This window comes from Plectropomus leopardus, chromosome 4 (assembly GCF_026936395.1).
Source record: "Plectropomus leopardus strain MGB_pleo_1.0 chromosome 4, ASM2693639v1, whole genome shotgun sequence".
Taxonomy (NCBI): domain Eukaryota; kingdom Metazoa; phylum Chordata; class Actinopteri; order Perciformes; family Serranidae; genus Plectropomus; species Plectropomus leopardus.
Window position 1 is genome coordinate 33966951 of NC_142179.1, and position 15764 is coordinate 33982714.

Here is a 15764-nt window from a genome sequence, read left to right on the forward strand (position 1 = left end):
ATTTTGTCCATGAAAATGTGTGGGATCACCTAACATAATTTTAACGGCCCTCGTTTAAGTTTATTTGTGAGCCTCATGCCTCCTCATAGGCCTCTCAAGAGCCTGATGTAGCACATTGATCAAATTCATGTGTATCATCATACAGCATTTTAGTCATTATATTTAGGTGTTCATGTTGTTCCCCATCTTTATGGTCACTGCCATACAGACCTCATAACAGTTCTGCTGTAGTTTGCAGTTACTTCAAATTTAGAACAGAATGTATTTCATCTTAACTTGGGATTCCTAACTTTGGAAATCCTCAGTTAGGACAGTTTCAATTCCTATCCCAAGAAAAGGATTTTTGCCTCAATGCAGTTAAGGAACATGTTTTTTTGTTAAAACCCAATAACCTAAATGTCTTCCTAAACTGAGATAAGATAGGATTTCAGACATGAGAAGTCTGTAATGAGGCCTCTGGTTCTGTTCTTGTTCTGAAAATTGCATTTGCTATTTACTTACAAATTTGAATGAATTGAAAATGAGCTTAATTGATGTAGAATGCTGGGAGCCATACTTTTCATGTGAGACGATTCATATGCAGAACTTCATCATAATTCAGTCTATGTCCCACATGTCTGATGTTGATGAGGGAGTTGTGCTCCCTGGAGCACAGCCACTGTGCTTTGAAACACACCATTAAACCCTCAGTTCATCTCTGAAATGTATCAGCCATTAATCATTTGTTCTCTCCCCACAAGGTTTTTAGGCAATATAATGGTTATATTAAGTACTACAAAATCAATAGCATGGGACATAAATAGCAGTATTGAGTACACAAGGTGGTAAACTGTGTCTTAACCTCACATTCTGGACTTGTTCCAGGTGGAACCTCTGCGATGCGTAAGGAGGTCATTCGGAACAAGATTCGTGCTGTGGGGAAAATGGCCCGAGTCTTCTCAGTCCTCAGGTCTGATGGTGTCATTAATGTTCTCCCTTTGATGTTTCTCTTCCTTTTTCAAGATAACACTGCAGCAGGAAATCTGTACATGTATATACGGATCACAATGAGCTCAGTGGGGTGGGGGTCAGAATTACCAAATTGAATAGCAGGTCACAGCGGGGCCAGGAAAACTCAAGAGTGTTGGTGGAATGAATGGAGTCAGTTGATTGCACAATGAAGTCGTATTCAAAAACACAATGTTGCCCTGCTAGGATTAATGAGCTGGCACAAGATGAGTCACGATGCACCTAGACTGTATAATGACATTAGACATTATTCCAGATTAATGCTGCTGCTCCTCCTACCTCATCACACTACTGCAAGTGGGCAAGATGTAGAGCAGCCTGTCTTTCAGAGCAGTGCATATGGGTCAGTGGCTTAAAAGGGTGTTTCAGAAACCTTTGCAAGATGGATCTAATGCCATGTGTACATTTGAAAATACATTTTAAAAGTTATTTGAATGTCTCAGCCCCAGTGGTGGAAGACGTATTCAGATCCTCTGGTTAAGTAAAAGTACTAATACCACAGTGTGAAAATACTCTGTTACAAGTAAAAGTCCTGCTTTGAAAATGCTACTTAAGGTACAAGGCAGATTTATTAGTCATTTTTTACACATAGTTTAAATGAAATAAAAATGTGTCCATGATCCTGCTACATCTTTGGAGTTGAAGGATGAGTTGATTAAAATCACCAGCTATTATGGAAATTCTATCCATGTAGCTGCTGCTGGCATCATAAAATTTCTGCAGTGCATTAATTCAAAGTAAAAAAAGTATAATCCAGAATATGTACTTAAAGTATGAAAAGTAGAAGTACCCAACCCAGAAAATAAAAAAATAAAAACACCCTTCCATACATAAAATAATAATACTTTTTTTTTTTATTGAAATTTATTTTCTGTCAATTGGCTGATTCATTAATCAACTCATTGCTAAGCTGCACTTCTATAAACTGTGCAGTAGTTTAGAAAACATCACGGACAACTGACCAAAGCAAAAGTTTTGCGCAAACCTTTGATAACTTTTCATCACCAAGGGGTAAAGATTGGATATATCATATAGGAAAACTATTGGATTAATCCTGTAGGACAAGTTCACAAAAGTACGAGGCCCAAAATGGCCAAAAATGAGCACAAAATTCAAATGGTCGACCTCCTGTTGGGTTTGGCGGGTGGGTCCAAAAGGCTTTTTTTGCGCGACTGGGCATGATACATGAATGTACCGCATTTAGTAACTGTAGGTGATACTGGCCATTGGGGCTACATGTTGGCGGAGGCTGTGGAGTCATTTTGCCACACCCGTTTCTGAAACCAACAAAATATGAAATGTTTTGCCAGGCCGAACAAGTGTACCATAATTTATGAGTTTTTGACCATGTTTAGACCTCCAAAAAGGTGATTCATTTTGCAGAAAAATAACAACTCCTTGCATTTCAAGAACATGAATATTCAAGTATGCTAAGATGAAAGTGTGTTCAAATCTTGACACTTATAAGCAGTCCTCCAAAATATTGCTTCAGCTGCTAAAATTGACACAAGTTGTCACTGACCCACTTCCAGAACCAGGACACATGTTAGCAGAGTGGCTGGAGGCGGTTAGAGCCACAGTCTATCACTCTATCAGCACTGTGAGTGGGCACAGGTTGAATATCCAGCGATGTCTGAACTTCTGACCTCCTGGTTACAGAACAGCCTCATAACCACCAGGTGTGCGCGCTGCCCTGCTTGTTGAAATGTAATCTATGTGTGAACACTGTGTGCCTGTGTTTTGTTTTCGGACTAGGGAGGAAAGCGAGAATGTGTTAACTCTCAAAGGCCTCACCCCAACTGGAACTCTTCCTCTGGGAGTGTTGTCGGGGGGAAAGCAGACCTTACAGACCGGTAAGTGTGTTTTATACTTGATGACCCTGTTCCTCCCTCCTTAATAGCTGCCATTAAGAACAACCTACACTCCCTCCTCAACTCTTATCACCAAGCATCTTTTTTTTCCAAACTCAGTGTATTTGTTGTGAGCAAACCTTTTTTTCTTTTTTTGACATGAGCTGGTGTTACTGTACATGATCTATTTCTCCTTTAGCATGTCAATACAGAAAATATATGTAAAATAGGTAGGGTTGGGCTGGTGTGAAAATTTTCAAACCACTTTCTATTAAGCCAAAGACCAAACCAGACCAAATAATCAAATTTTTACCAGGTGCCCCATTTGACTAAGCAGTCAATCCTGAGTGCAACATAATAACACCGTGGTCCAGCCGAAAGCAAGAGTTGATCACATCGTGTCAGGTAACACTGGAGCTCTCAGTTCAATCTGAATCCATTAAAAGTGCACCACTGTTCATGTAAACAAACCACGCAGCTATCAGCTGTGTGCTCAAGATCAGCGTAAATACTGAAAATATGTGAGTAGATCTGAGTAGCCAACTTGGTATCTTCCTACATTTGTAATATTACTTTTTAGAGGGGAAAACACACATTTCATATTGTGATACTTACTGGAAATTACATACAATATATCCAACAGTAAGTAACGTTAGCCTGGCACATTTTTAGGGATGTTCATTCACCAGAAACTTTCAGCCTCCTGTTGATGCAGAGATTGACGCTTCTCCACTGACAGTATTCTAATAGCTCCTGATGCAATACAGCCACAGCTTCTGTATTTGTGGATCTCTGATCACTGATGTAAAATTCACCTGCATTTGGAACAATTCTGTAAAGTGCACAAACTTGGTACAGGACATGCTGTCACTGTTCTCTACAGTCTCTTTTTCTTGACTCGAAAAGTGTACTTTTAGTTTGTGCTTTTGATCTTCACACCAGCAAAAATACATCAATCAACCATTTGTTTGTCACATGGAATTATATAAGGTACATCTCAGTACAGAAAACTCCATTCTCTGGTAAATGTGTATATCTTGCTGAGTGTCTTGAGGTATTTTTAGTTTTTGTACCTTTGAGCCCATTTAAAGTTAATCTCCACTTACTCACCTGGTCTTTCCTTAATTTTCCTCCATGTAGCCTAAAAGCTACCTCGTTAAGCAGATCATCAACAATGCTTTAGACGCTGCCCATCGTGATGTAAATTCAGAATACAATATAACCAAAAAAGGGCAGACAGCCAAGCGGATGTGAGCAGATATTGATCAGTGATTGTGGAAAGTCTTCCCGATGGTGGCGATAGACTTGGTTGCTTACAAACTTATCTCTTTGCACATCTGGCAGCAAAAAATGTGATTGAAAAAACTGCTTGTCCTTTAGTAAATCAGACGCCATTAGCTATTATTATAATTAAAATAGACCCATTTCTCATGTTTGCACTTTCTAGCTGGATGACAATCTTTAAAATAAATATTCATCAGTTCTGTGTTGCTAAAAGTTTTTACCCTGGTGCTCACCTTCGATTGCACACACAAAATCAATCGGCGCAACCTTGCTAAATTCGAATTTTTATACTCTCTATATACGTATTATGTCCATTGGTGATGGTGACAACCACTTTAGGGAGACTAGCTTAGCTGTCCTGGCAACCCCTTTGAAGGGTTCTAGATCAGCTGTAGCTATACTCTCAATACCCTCATCAATGCAGCAGAAAGTTTTCAGGCTCAGCTGTGGGCTGGCTGGTCAGGGAGGTCAGCCTGTCACCTGGAAGTGGCTACTGACCCTCTGATCTAAAGGTCAGTGCCTGGCCTCACCCACCAGAGGACATGCTGGGAGTCATGCTTTGTCACACTGGAGGCTTACAGAAGTTGTAAAGCAATCGAAGGAGAAACCACATGTTGGTGACCTTTCAGAGAATGTCATTGTCCATGTCCGCTCCCCAAGCCACAGCTTTCAGATCGGCTAGACCTCCCTGATTTTTCACTTTTTTCCCCAGCCCTGCCTGTAGTTTTTGAAGCAACTGTACTACTGACATTTTGATCTTTGATGAGTTCCACAGGCTGAACCCCGACAACTTTTCAGCAGTGAAACCAACTCATTTTCAAGGTATCAGGTTAACAATTAGTGTTGGATCTAAATCTGAAATTTTGCCATATAAGCACTTCTGCTTTTTGCTTATTGGTGTATGCCCAAATACTCTGTAACACCCAAAATAGGGATGTAAGTGGTTAACCATAGAGAAGATACTATATTTGACCAGTTACACATCCATCTATTGTTTTTTAATTTTGGAGTATTGTAGGAGCTAGCTAACTAGCAACACTGCTCATTTGGTGATTAAGGCAACTAACGCCATCCTGACCCAACAGTGTTGCCATAGAAACATTATGTCTACACCCCTCAGCTCGCCCTGGTGACTAAGTAGCTCGATTTTAGCCGTGAAACCCCTTTAGCATGGTTGACTATGTCTTAAAAGTTAGCTCGCTCACCACTGCGAGCAGTTTCTGCATGGTTACTGCATGCTTACTCACTGGGTGACCTGGGGGCAGACCGGAGGGTGTGCACAATGTTTCTGCTCAGGGCAACATTACCAGCTGTTATCCCCAAATTAGCGACACTGCTAGCTAGTTTACATTAACTTCTAACCGACCTCAGTAGTGCAGAGTGCAGAGCAGCCAAGGAACCAGTGAAATCCAGAGGTTGGGAAGTGGACATGTGATTGGCAGGCTGTCTGTCAGCAAAGCCAACAGAAAATGAAGGTCAAGACCTTTACAACACAAAATATTAAAATGTCACCAGTCCTAAATACATAGTGCTTTGAAATCCAAGGTCACGTTAAACTTCACTGGGGCAATTTGTGTTACAGCCAGCAGAGAATAAAAGAAAGTAACAGTTCCATACACACAAACAACTCACACAATGCAAATGTACATAATAAGGGACCGAAAAATTACATGAGGCTATTGATGAGGCCAGTGTAGCAGGGACAAATCAGTTCTTACTTCTCATACTTTACTAAGGGAACTGGAGCACATTTTCTAAACGTTAGTGGTTAGTTACAGCAATAGATGTTGGGCTATTGAAAGCAAAAGTAACCAAAACTGACCTCCCTAGTCGATAGCTCGACTACTAAAGCAAGCTAAGAAATGATATACAAGTCAGCACCTGCAGACTGCTCTCCTAATACAGCTCTCATCTCGGCTGTATATCCATATCTCTGATATAACCTGTAGATGACTGTCTTCATTTAGAGATTAAATCAATCAAATATGATGAGCTACAAAATGCCAAACATCCATTTTAAAGGAGAAATAAGAATCATGTAAAGTTCACCATAGAGTGTCTCTTCTGCTACTCACGTGTGATTATTTTTTTCTACTTTTGGATTGAAATTTACTTAATGACTGCGCATTAGAAAGAACATCTGACTGCATATGTACTGCAGCTTTTCCTTTGGGAAAGGCTGCACTGTGCAAATGTGTCGTCCTGCGTGGTCATTGCTACACATCTCGCCCCGGCCTTAGACTCTTAGTGCTCAGCCAAATCCCCCCTCAGCTCTCCACACCTAAGTCCCCATGACCCTTTAACACCACCACCCTCTTAACTCTCCAACAGGCTTCCTCTCTCTACCCACTAACGTGTTTTGAAGTTTTTGCAGCTGCTGTGAATTGAGCATCCGTAATGACTGTGCCATGGGCGACGGCCTATATTCTGCTGTCTGTTTATCACACTGAGGGTTTACCGTTTTGATTTATTGCTGTATCTGCTGTCTATGGCTGTCTTTGATGACTCCCTTTCCCCCCCTCTTCCTCAATTCCTATTAACATAGCTACGATTGAGGCAGCTAAAGCAAAAGGTACGCATGGCTGTCACAGCTCAAATTTCATGTGTTTTGTTTTGTGTGTGGTGGTCACTTTTTAAACAGAAATGTGTACTTTTTATTTCGTAGTTTAACTGTTCTTTTAGTACCCCACTTTTTTTTTATAGAGTAGAGTTTATTACTCTATATTACTTTATTGCTGGTTGCTCTTGCATTATCAGTGTCTGTTGGATCAAACTGGTTCCTTCATTGTAAAAGTGTTTTATGTAACAGTTTTAATATGCAGGGTGACAATTAAGCAATAAAAGGATCACAGATAAGATATGAAAAGATGACACGAATTGAAAAGAAGCTTATCTAAGACTAAAATTAGCACAACAAACAATTCTTCTTTTTAGGTGCAACAATGACATGAGAAGTACAGAACAGAGTTATTTTCACCAGCTGCAGTCAGTGTACACCAGAAAAGTAAAGCCCATGCTACAAAATATCTAGAAATGTGTATCCGGTTAAGAACCTGGCTTGTCCCTTGTTGACAAGAATTTCCCTGCTGTGGTCACATGGGCTTTTCTTGCCAAGTGTGGCTCCCCACACAGAGAAAAGCCAGCTAAGACCTGGCTAAGATAAGACCAGGGACATCCCTGCCTTGGATATTTTCAGAAGCTAATCCTGTTACACCATTTGACTGTTGCTACACTGGTTGCCCCCTCTGGTTGTTAGTGGCTTCAACAGGCCTCGGCCATGAAAATTGCTTTTTTTTTCGCCAAACCATGAAATATGAAAGATCTAGTCTTTAGTCAACTTTTAACTAAATATTTCAACTGTTTAACCATTACTTTTGGTTCATTGTTGTAAGAGGTAAACCATTACTTTTAGCAAATTATTTTAAGAGCTTAATCGTAACTTTTGTCTTATAATTTCAACTATTTAATTATTTTGTTTGGCTATAATTTTAACTGTTTACCATTACTTTTGGTCAATTTAATTTTTTAAACATTCCTCTTGGCTTGTTATTTTCAACAGTTTAATTATTGCTTTTGGCTAATTATTTTGTAACAGTTAAACCATTACTTTTGGCTAAGTATTGTAAGTGTTTAACAGTTACCTTTGGCTAATTATTTCAAAATCTTTAATCATTACTTTTATCTAATTATTTCAGCAGTTTTAACCATCACTTTTAGCATATTATTTTAACTGTTAAACACAATTAGCTATTTATTTTAAACGTTAAACTATCACTTTTGGGGTTTTTTTCAGCTGTTATTGATTACTCTGGGCTTATTATTTCAACAGTTCAACTATTACTTTTGGGTAATTATTTAAACTGTTTAACCATCGCTTTTAGCAAACCATTTTCAGCTTTAAACATTCACATGACAGATTCACAACATTCACAATACGCTATTTATTAACAGTCATTACTTATGGCTAATGATTTCAACTGTTTAACCGTAACTTTTAGCTTGGTATTTTAAATGTTTAGTCATTACTTTTAGCTAATTATGTTAACTGTTTATCCACAGATTTTAGCCCATGGTTTTAACCGTTTCAATAAATACTTTTGGCATATTATTTTAACTAAACCATTAAACCATTATTTTTAGCTTATCGTTTTAACTGTTTATCAATCACATTGGGCTAATATTTCAACAGTTCATTATTTCCATGAGTAGCTGAACCTTTTGTTTGTGACTAACATCATCATGTGTTTAACTTTTTAATCTGTATTTATATTTTAAAATGTCGATTCTTTGAGTTGAACATTGTAAACTTTTTTAAAAATGACTTTAATCCTTTAAAATCGATCACTTTTAGCTACTGATTTTATCTTTTATCTTTTCTTGCTGACTTGTTTTCATGCAAAATCAATTTCAACATTTTTAAAGATATTAAAAAAGACATTGGTATGTACTGCACAGTCTGAATACTATAGCTGGGATAGTTAGCATATTATGTTGTCATGAAATATTATTTTTCCCTTAAACACAAATGTATTGTAAGTTTCGTCATTTTTAAAAATGAGATCAAATGCTCCACGAGCCTAACATGCCCCTATGGCAACTTGCCCCTGGTTGGGAGTTAATGCAGCAAGCGAGTGCTTCGTGGTCACAGATCTCTGGTGGTGCAAGAGTACCCTTTAAGGACTTTGTTTCTTTCTTCACCTATAAAACCTTCACCTTAGAGTTTTCATTCTAACTTTAACATGATATTTAAAATGATTGAAGAGTATGTCTAAACAGTACCTTACAAGTTTGCTTTTCATCTGCACACCTTTTCTATCTGGTTTCCTTGGCTGTTGCGGGACGTTACCGTAAGTCTACAAAGTGTGAGGTGTTTTACTGTTGTAGTTTGTCCCACTGGTGTTTCAACACTGTAGGAGTCATTGTTTTACCCGTGCATGTTTTGTATTCACTGATCATCTGTACTGTGCTAGGCTTAAACTGTGTTTTTGTGCTTATCAAATGAAATTCGGCAAGGAATCCGAGCTAAAGACTAAAGCAAATGTTTGCAGCAACTGGAGTAGGGAAATGACTCCATCTTTCACAGCTACTAATCATTTTTTCTTTTTGCTTTCCCTTCAGCCATTCAAGGCTTCTCTCCCACGAGGAAGATTCGTAACTTCGAGGAGGCGCGCGGCCTGGATAGGATAAACGAGAGGATGCCACCGCGCAAAGATGGCCAGCAGCCAGACGGCACCACGATCAACACCAACACCCCCAACAAGAATGGCACTGATGGATAGGCAACAGAAAAACCACCTTCCCATCTTCACACAACCCACTCCCCCCTGACTCATAACCCCCTACCACTCTCTCTCTCTCTCTCTCTCTCTCTCTCTCTCTCTCTCTTTCTGTCTCTCTCTGTCTTCTCCACTGAAACTGCCTGTCCATTTTCTGCTCGCCCACAGTTGGGCGGGAACAGGAAGCGGGACACATCAGTAGGTAAAAACAAAAGGAGGCCACAGCGCCTGGAAAACAGGCGCAGCCGCTGAGAAAAAATAAAGACAAACATATGATGTGTTATTTGGTGGGGGAAACATATTTATTAAAGATTAAATATATTAGATATATTGTTTAATAGCAACAAATGATTGGATGAAGACATTTTGCAGTTGTTCAAATGTATACCATACACTGAAGTCCTAACTTATACATGTCAAGGTTATCAAAAAGAGGATTTTTTTTTAAATATGAGTTGATGCAGATAGATGAAGCCTTTGTTATTGAGGAATTTTAGTCATTTTTTTATTCTCCATGTGTTTGGTAAGGAAATTTTGAAGTTCAAATACTGTAGCCTCAGTGGTTAATTTGGATCTTGCAAGGTTCTTGTCAAGATATGTTTGGCCCTTGAGGTTCTACATACAGTGCAGTGTTTTGCTTATATGTGTTCAGTTAAAGGATTATGTATTAAGAGGTGATACAAAGAATAAGGGAAGTAAACTATATACGAACAATTAATATTTTATACTTGAAGCAAAATTTAATGAAGACTTAGAATCTTGTTTATAAAATTTCCATAAAACTTTGAGAGTCCCAAAGATGCTGAATGGATTTTTGTTCAGTATTTTGTTCCAGAATAACAACTTCCTGTATTATAATTTGTGAATGAAAAATTCACAAATCCTTCAACAGAGTGAAGGGTTAACGCTTTTTGTGCAATGATAGTTGCTGTTGCTGGCTTTTCTGTGCTGGTTATGACTTTGTGTTCACTTGATGGCAACAAGGACGTCTCTCGCTCTGCTAAACCAAAAAAGGGATACACAGTGCAGCTTGTCTTATTTTATCACCACAACCAGACCTGCAGATACTCCCACATCCCGGTCAGAAGCATTTCTTCTTCTTCTTCTTCTTCTTCTTCTTCTTCTTCTTCTTCTTCTTCTTCTTCTTCTTCTTGAGCGCTGAAATTAAGTCAACCTCTCCGGGGTCAAGCTGAAGATTATAGCGCGAGAAAAGGGCCGACTTTTCTCCTGAGTTGTCATTTTGGACAAAAGAGGACATATTGGCTTAGAAAGCAGGGGAACTGTTGGCCATGCTGTCATCAAAACAGGCTTATTAGTGCTTCAGTGTATTAAACAGAATTATTTGATTTGATGATTTATTGTCAAACACTAAAAAAAAAAAAAGAAAAGAAAAAAAAGCGCATTGTGCTTTTGGGGCTTTCCTTTGTTTCTGAAGCTGTATTAGTGTCTCCATCTACTGTTGATTATACAGAATGCAGATGGTTTTTTTTATCGTGATAACGCATCAAATAAGGGAAACATTCAGTGAAATGACAGCATTTTGACGATGCTGTACGCGCACACAAAGGACTGAGTCATTCCCCTCTGCAGGGATGATACTATAAAAGGTACCGCCGCCACACAGCTGTCTATCAAGGCCTAAGAGTACTGTAATCATCTCAACCATTGCTGACTCATACATATAGTATATTATTTTTACAACTCGTGGTCATACCAAGAAGGGGGACCATTATAACACTTGCTTAGATCGCTGGTGTGTGTATGCTTTTCTGCTCTCAAGTATTCAGCTCTCTTCTGGCCACCTCCACTCCTCTTCACAGGCACTCCCAACCCTTTAAGACGTGCTTTTATTAAGACATACGACCGACTGGTGCTTCGACACACCTGACTGTAATTCTGTTGTCTTTGTCACTCAAGAAAAAGTGAGGAAATAACCTTTAAGATTTGTTGTCTTCTATTTTCTGGGTTTTTTTTCTCTTCTTCTTTTTTTTTAATGAGGCGTTTGCGCTCATGTGCCATGCCACCTTGGCCACACATGTTGAGATCTGTATGTGTGTGTGTGTGTGGATGGTGCACAGAGTCAAGCCAGGAGACTTTCAGTCACACACAATTAAAACTTCTATGTCATTAATGTTAATCTTGATATCCTTAAAATTTCCAAAAATATTGTTGTTTGCCGTTCTGTTCAGTAGACTTTTGGGAAAGCTTCCTGAAGATTAAGTATTTGGGTTTACATTCATAACTGTGATGTTTAAATTTGTTTTAAAGATAAGGCTTTATTGGGTGAGCCATACAGTATACTGACCTCCTGTTAGGTCTTATACATATCTCGCAGAATGTACGAAAAAAAAAAGTATATTGTTCATTTAAGAATCTTATAATAGCTGTAAGGGGTGAAAAACTGTACCGTATTTGTCATGCGAGGCCATGAAATCTTTTACGTAGATGTATCACTTGAAAGAAAAGAATAAAATTCAAATATAGTGTTTTATTTGACCCATCTTGGACATTATTTATTGTTTTCACTTAAAGCTGCATCAGATATTCTTCAGCAATCTCAGAACCAAGTAGGCATCAGTCCAATGACAACAAAGCCACTGGGAGCATCGGCAATATTTCGGGTGATCCAATGAAGCTAGTAGCTGTCTTAGCCAAGACGTCTTCCTCTGTGCACTTGTCTTCATGGCTGAACCCTTACAAACACACACCTGCATGTGATGTAGATACATTTTTAAAAAGCTAATATAAAGCTGAATTGTGGGCAGATGATAACTGATGGGTTTCAAGATTGAAATCCGATCTGTACATCAACCATAGACTGTATAAATAAAAAATTTAGCTACCATAACATCACCCCTTGGTTTTTCGATGACGTGTTTAATGACATACAATAAGACATTTTTCACAAAATACTATATGATACAATGACTTTTTTTGGCATACTGTACCATGACATCTTGAATAACATACTATGCAATAACATTATATGGCTTTTTTGGTATACTGTAACATTTTTTGTGCCACACAATACTGGGTAGTTTTTCATAATTAAGAATGTCAAAGTACTGTATATTGTTCAAAAATCATAAGATAATGTCATAGTATAGTTTGTCTTCTGAAAATAATCCTCATAGTATGATGAGACGTCTGGTAAATCATCAAAAACGTAATACAACAGTAAGGTGCTGAAACATCACTAGATGTCATATTTTAGGCTAAAATGTTGCTAAAATATTAGTTAAAAAACAATAGAATAATATGTAATCTGGTAAATCCTAAAAAACATTATAGTATGTCAAATAAAAATCAACAAAAATGTCATAATATTGTATGTCACTACGAAATCACAAAACATCATAGAAAAGTATGTTTAGTAAAAATAATCACCAGCTTTGCTGTAATATGTCGACCAAAAATAATTTTAAAAAGTCATACTATAATAGGTTGCTCAAAAATAATCAACGTCATTGTATAATATGTCTCTCAAAAATCCTAGAAAATGTTATAGAATAGTATGTTGTGAAAAAATAATCAAAAAAGTCACAGTATAATGCACGGCAAAAATTGTGATATGTGTGTTGAAATTTCAGGATTAAACATTTCAGAGTTGATTTCAACTCCTAATGTGTAATTTTAACACATTCTGATTTAGATGATGCTCAGTGTTGGAGTTAATTGACAGAGTTGATCAGGCCGGTGTTTGTTAAACTCTGCAGAGATGCAATTAAGCTCCACTCACAGGCGCCAGCGCATTTCACTTTTACAGCTGGGGACTATGAGACAAGTTGTTTGCTGCAAGCAGCACTACCGGGTAAGTGCAAACTTACTGAAACAATCCTAAACTGATACTATAAAGTGCGGTATGAACATTGTAACATCTGGAGATCATCTGCTGTACAAAGCATTGTTTGTTGCCATGACTGAACAGCTGGTTTGTCCAGGGTATTAGCTGATGTTAGCTTGTAGTCTAACCTTCTGTAGCTAACCTTCAGTTACCAGCTGTATCCAACTTAACTGATTTAACAATTTACTTTCAAATCAATGAAAACAAAGCTTAATGTTTTTTACTTTAAAATATTGTTTAAGCTTTTGAGGCTGGCTGGTTTTTTCATCCACCTTTACAGTGGTTGAACATTAAAGTGGCTGCAAAAAACATGTTCCAACAGGCTGACACAGATCTTTCAAGTGTCATCTTCTCTCTGTGACTGGTACTTGTCGTATATTATACTGTTCATTCTCTAAAAGTTAATTTACTTTACTGTCAACCTTTTGTAATCTCTCCTCTCAGGCATCTCCACACTTAGGCAAACAAAAGAAAGGAATATGCTCCTGAGATAGTCAAGTCAAGGCATTGACAAGGCATTTAATTTATTTTTTTTTTTTAATTTTAGGAGCACTTCTATGATGCTGCAAGCAGCACAGGATACATCTCTTGGCATCTGAAAACAGTGCAAAGTAAGATCAGCATCCCCATCTTGCACTGACGTGTAAGAAGATATTCGTGAGTTATCACTTCTTCAATTTAGTTTTCTCTGACTGCATATTACTTGGGTCTCATTTGAGTTTCCTTATCTCAACTCTAGTCATGCTGCAGTTTGGAGGAGCATCTCCATAACCAGCAGGGTTGGCAGCCATACCTCCTCACTGTTGGGCGTCACAAAAGCAAGACTGACAAGTCCATGGATAAGTATCTCTTTCCATGCCAGGCAAAGCTCATACAATGCTTCAGATAAAACTGTGTACATAATACCTTAATTCACAATGTTTAAATTATTTGTATACTATAACATTTTTGATGGTTTTTGACTTCATACTATAGTATGTCGCTCAAAAGTGGTCATATTACAGTATGCCGCTCAAAAATCATTAAAATGGTCACGGAAATGTAAAATGTTCAAAAATCATCAAAAAAGTTATAGCATAGTATGGTGCTCAAAAATCAATAAAACTGCCATACCATAGTATATACTCAAAAATCTTCGAAAACTTCATAGTACAATATGTTGCTCAAAAATCGGCAAAAATCATCGTCATAAATGTCAAAACTATCATGGTACAGTATGGACCGTTTTTTCAACATGCCATACTTTGAACTTCTTCAGCATGCAATACTATGAGTTTTTCCGACATTTAGAGGGATGATTTTTTTGACCACTTTCGACATGCTATAGTATGGCGTTTTTCGATGAACTATGCAAACAGTTTCAACATGCTATAGTATGCCATTTCTCGACAAGCTATGCAAGGCTCTAAAGCAGTACAAATATTGACATTTTGGACCCTTTTTTCAGCGTGCTATACTATAAACTTCTTCAACATGCAAAACTATGAGTTTTTCCAACATTTGGAGGGATGACTTTTTTGATCAATTTCAACATACTACGATGGAGTTTTTCGACAAACTATGAGGCAGTTAAAATATTGACATTTTTACCATTTTCGACATGCTGTGCTAAAATATTAACTTTTTGGACTGTTTTTTTCAACTTGCCATACTATAAACTTCTTCACCATGCTAAACTTTTTTGACATTTGTAGCAATGACTTTTTTGACTATTTTCCACATATTATAGTATGCCATTTTTGGACATACTGTACTATGACTCAAAAACATTGAAATATTTACTTTTTGTCCCGATTTTTCATCATGCCAAACTATTAACTTCTTCAGCATGCTATACTATGAATTTTTTTGGCATTTGGAGTGATGACTTTTTTGACCATTTTTAACATGCTATATTATGGTGTTTTTCGACAAACTATGCAAGGCTCTAAACAGTTAAAATATTAACTTTTTGGACTGTTTCTGCAACATGCCATACTATAAACTTCTTCAACATGCTACACTAGGACTTTTTTCAGTGTTTGGAGTGATGACTTTTTTGACAACTTTCGACAAGCTATAGTATAGTGTTTTTCGACAAACTATGCAAGGCTCTGAAACAGTACTGTTATCTTTTTGGACCATTTTTTCAGCACTCCATACTATGAACTTCTTCAGCATTTTATTCTATGACTTTTTTTGACATGTGGAGTGATTACTTTTTTGATCATTTTTGACATGCTATAGAATTGCATTTTTCAACAAAAACAAAAACAAAATGACATATTATAGCTTGTAGAGACACATCATACTATACAAATTGGAAACAAGAGCAAAAAAAACCCCCAAAATGTCATTATTTAGCATGTTCAAAAATTCAGAAAAAAATCACATATGGTGAAAAATGTCATCCTACCATACAAAGTGGAAACAACGGTCAAAAAAGTCCAAAAAATGTCAAAATCTGGCATGTTGAAAAAATGGACAAAAATATACTATATAATAATATACTATATATACTAT

The 15764-nt window shown here is 37.4% G+C and overlaps 1 protein-coding gene across 3 annotated transcripts in view; it reads left to right on the top strand.

Annotated features, from left to right (window-relative positions):
• ppp3cca (protein phosphatase 3, catalytic subunit, gamma isozyme, a) overlaps positions 1 to 11918 on the top strand; it is a 45745-nt gene extending 33827 nt beyond the window's left edge. The window contains exons 11-14 of one of the 3 annotated variants that reach the window (XM_042487761.2): positions 865 to 949; positions 2764 to 2861; positions 6688 to 6714; positions 9261 to 11918. In XM_042487761.2, coding sequence (XP_042343695.1) covers positions 865 to 949; positions 2764 to 2861; positions 6688 to 6714; positions 9261 to 9421 — 371 coding nt within the window. In that variant the 3' untranslated portion in view covers positions 9422 to 11918. The remainder of the gene's footprint in view (positions 1 to 864; positions 950 to 2763; positions 2862 to 6687; positions 6715 to 9260) is intronic. The other 2 variants (XM_088077173.1, XM_042487762.2) reach the window with 2 other exon arrangements.
• Positions 11919 to 15764: the final 3846 nt, after the last annotated feature.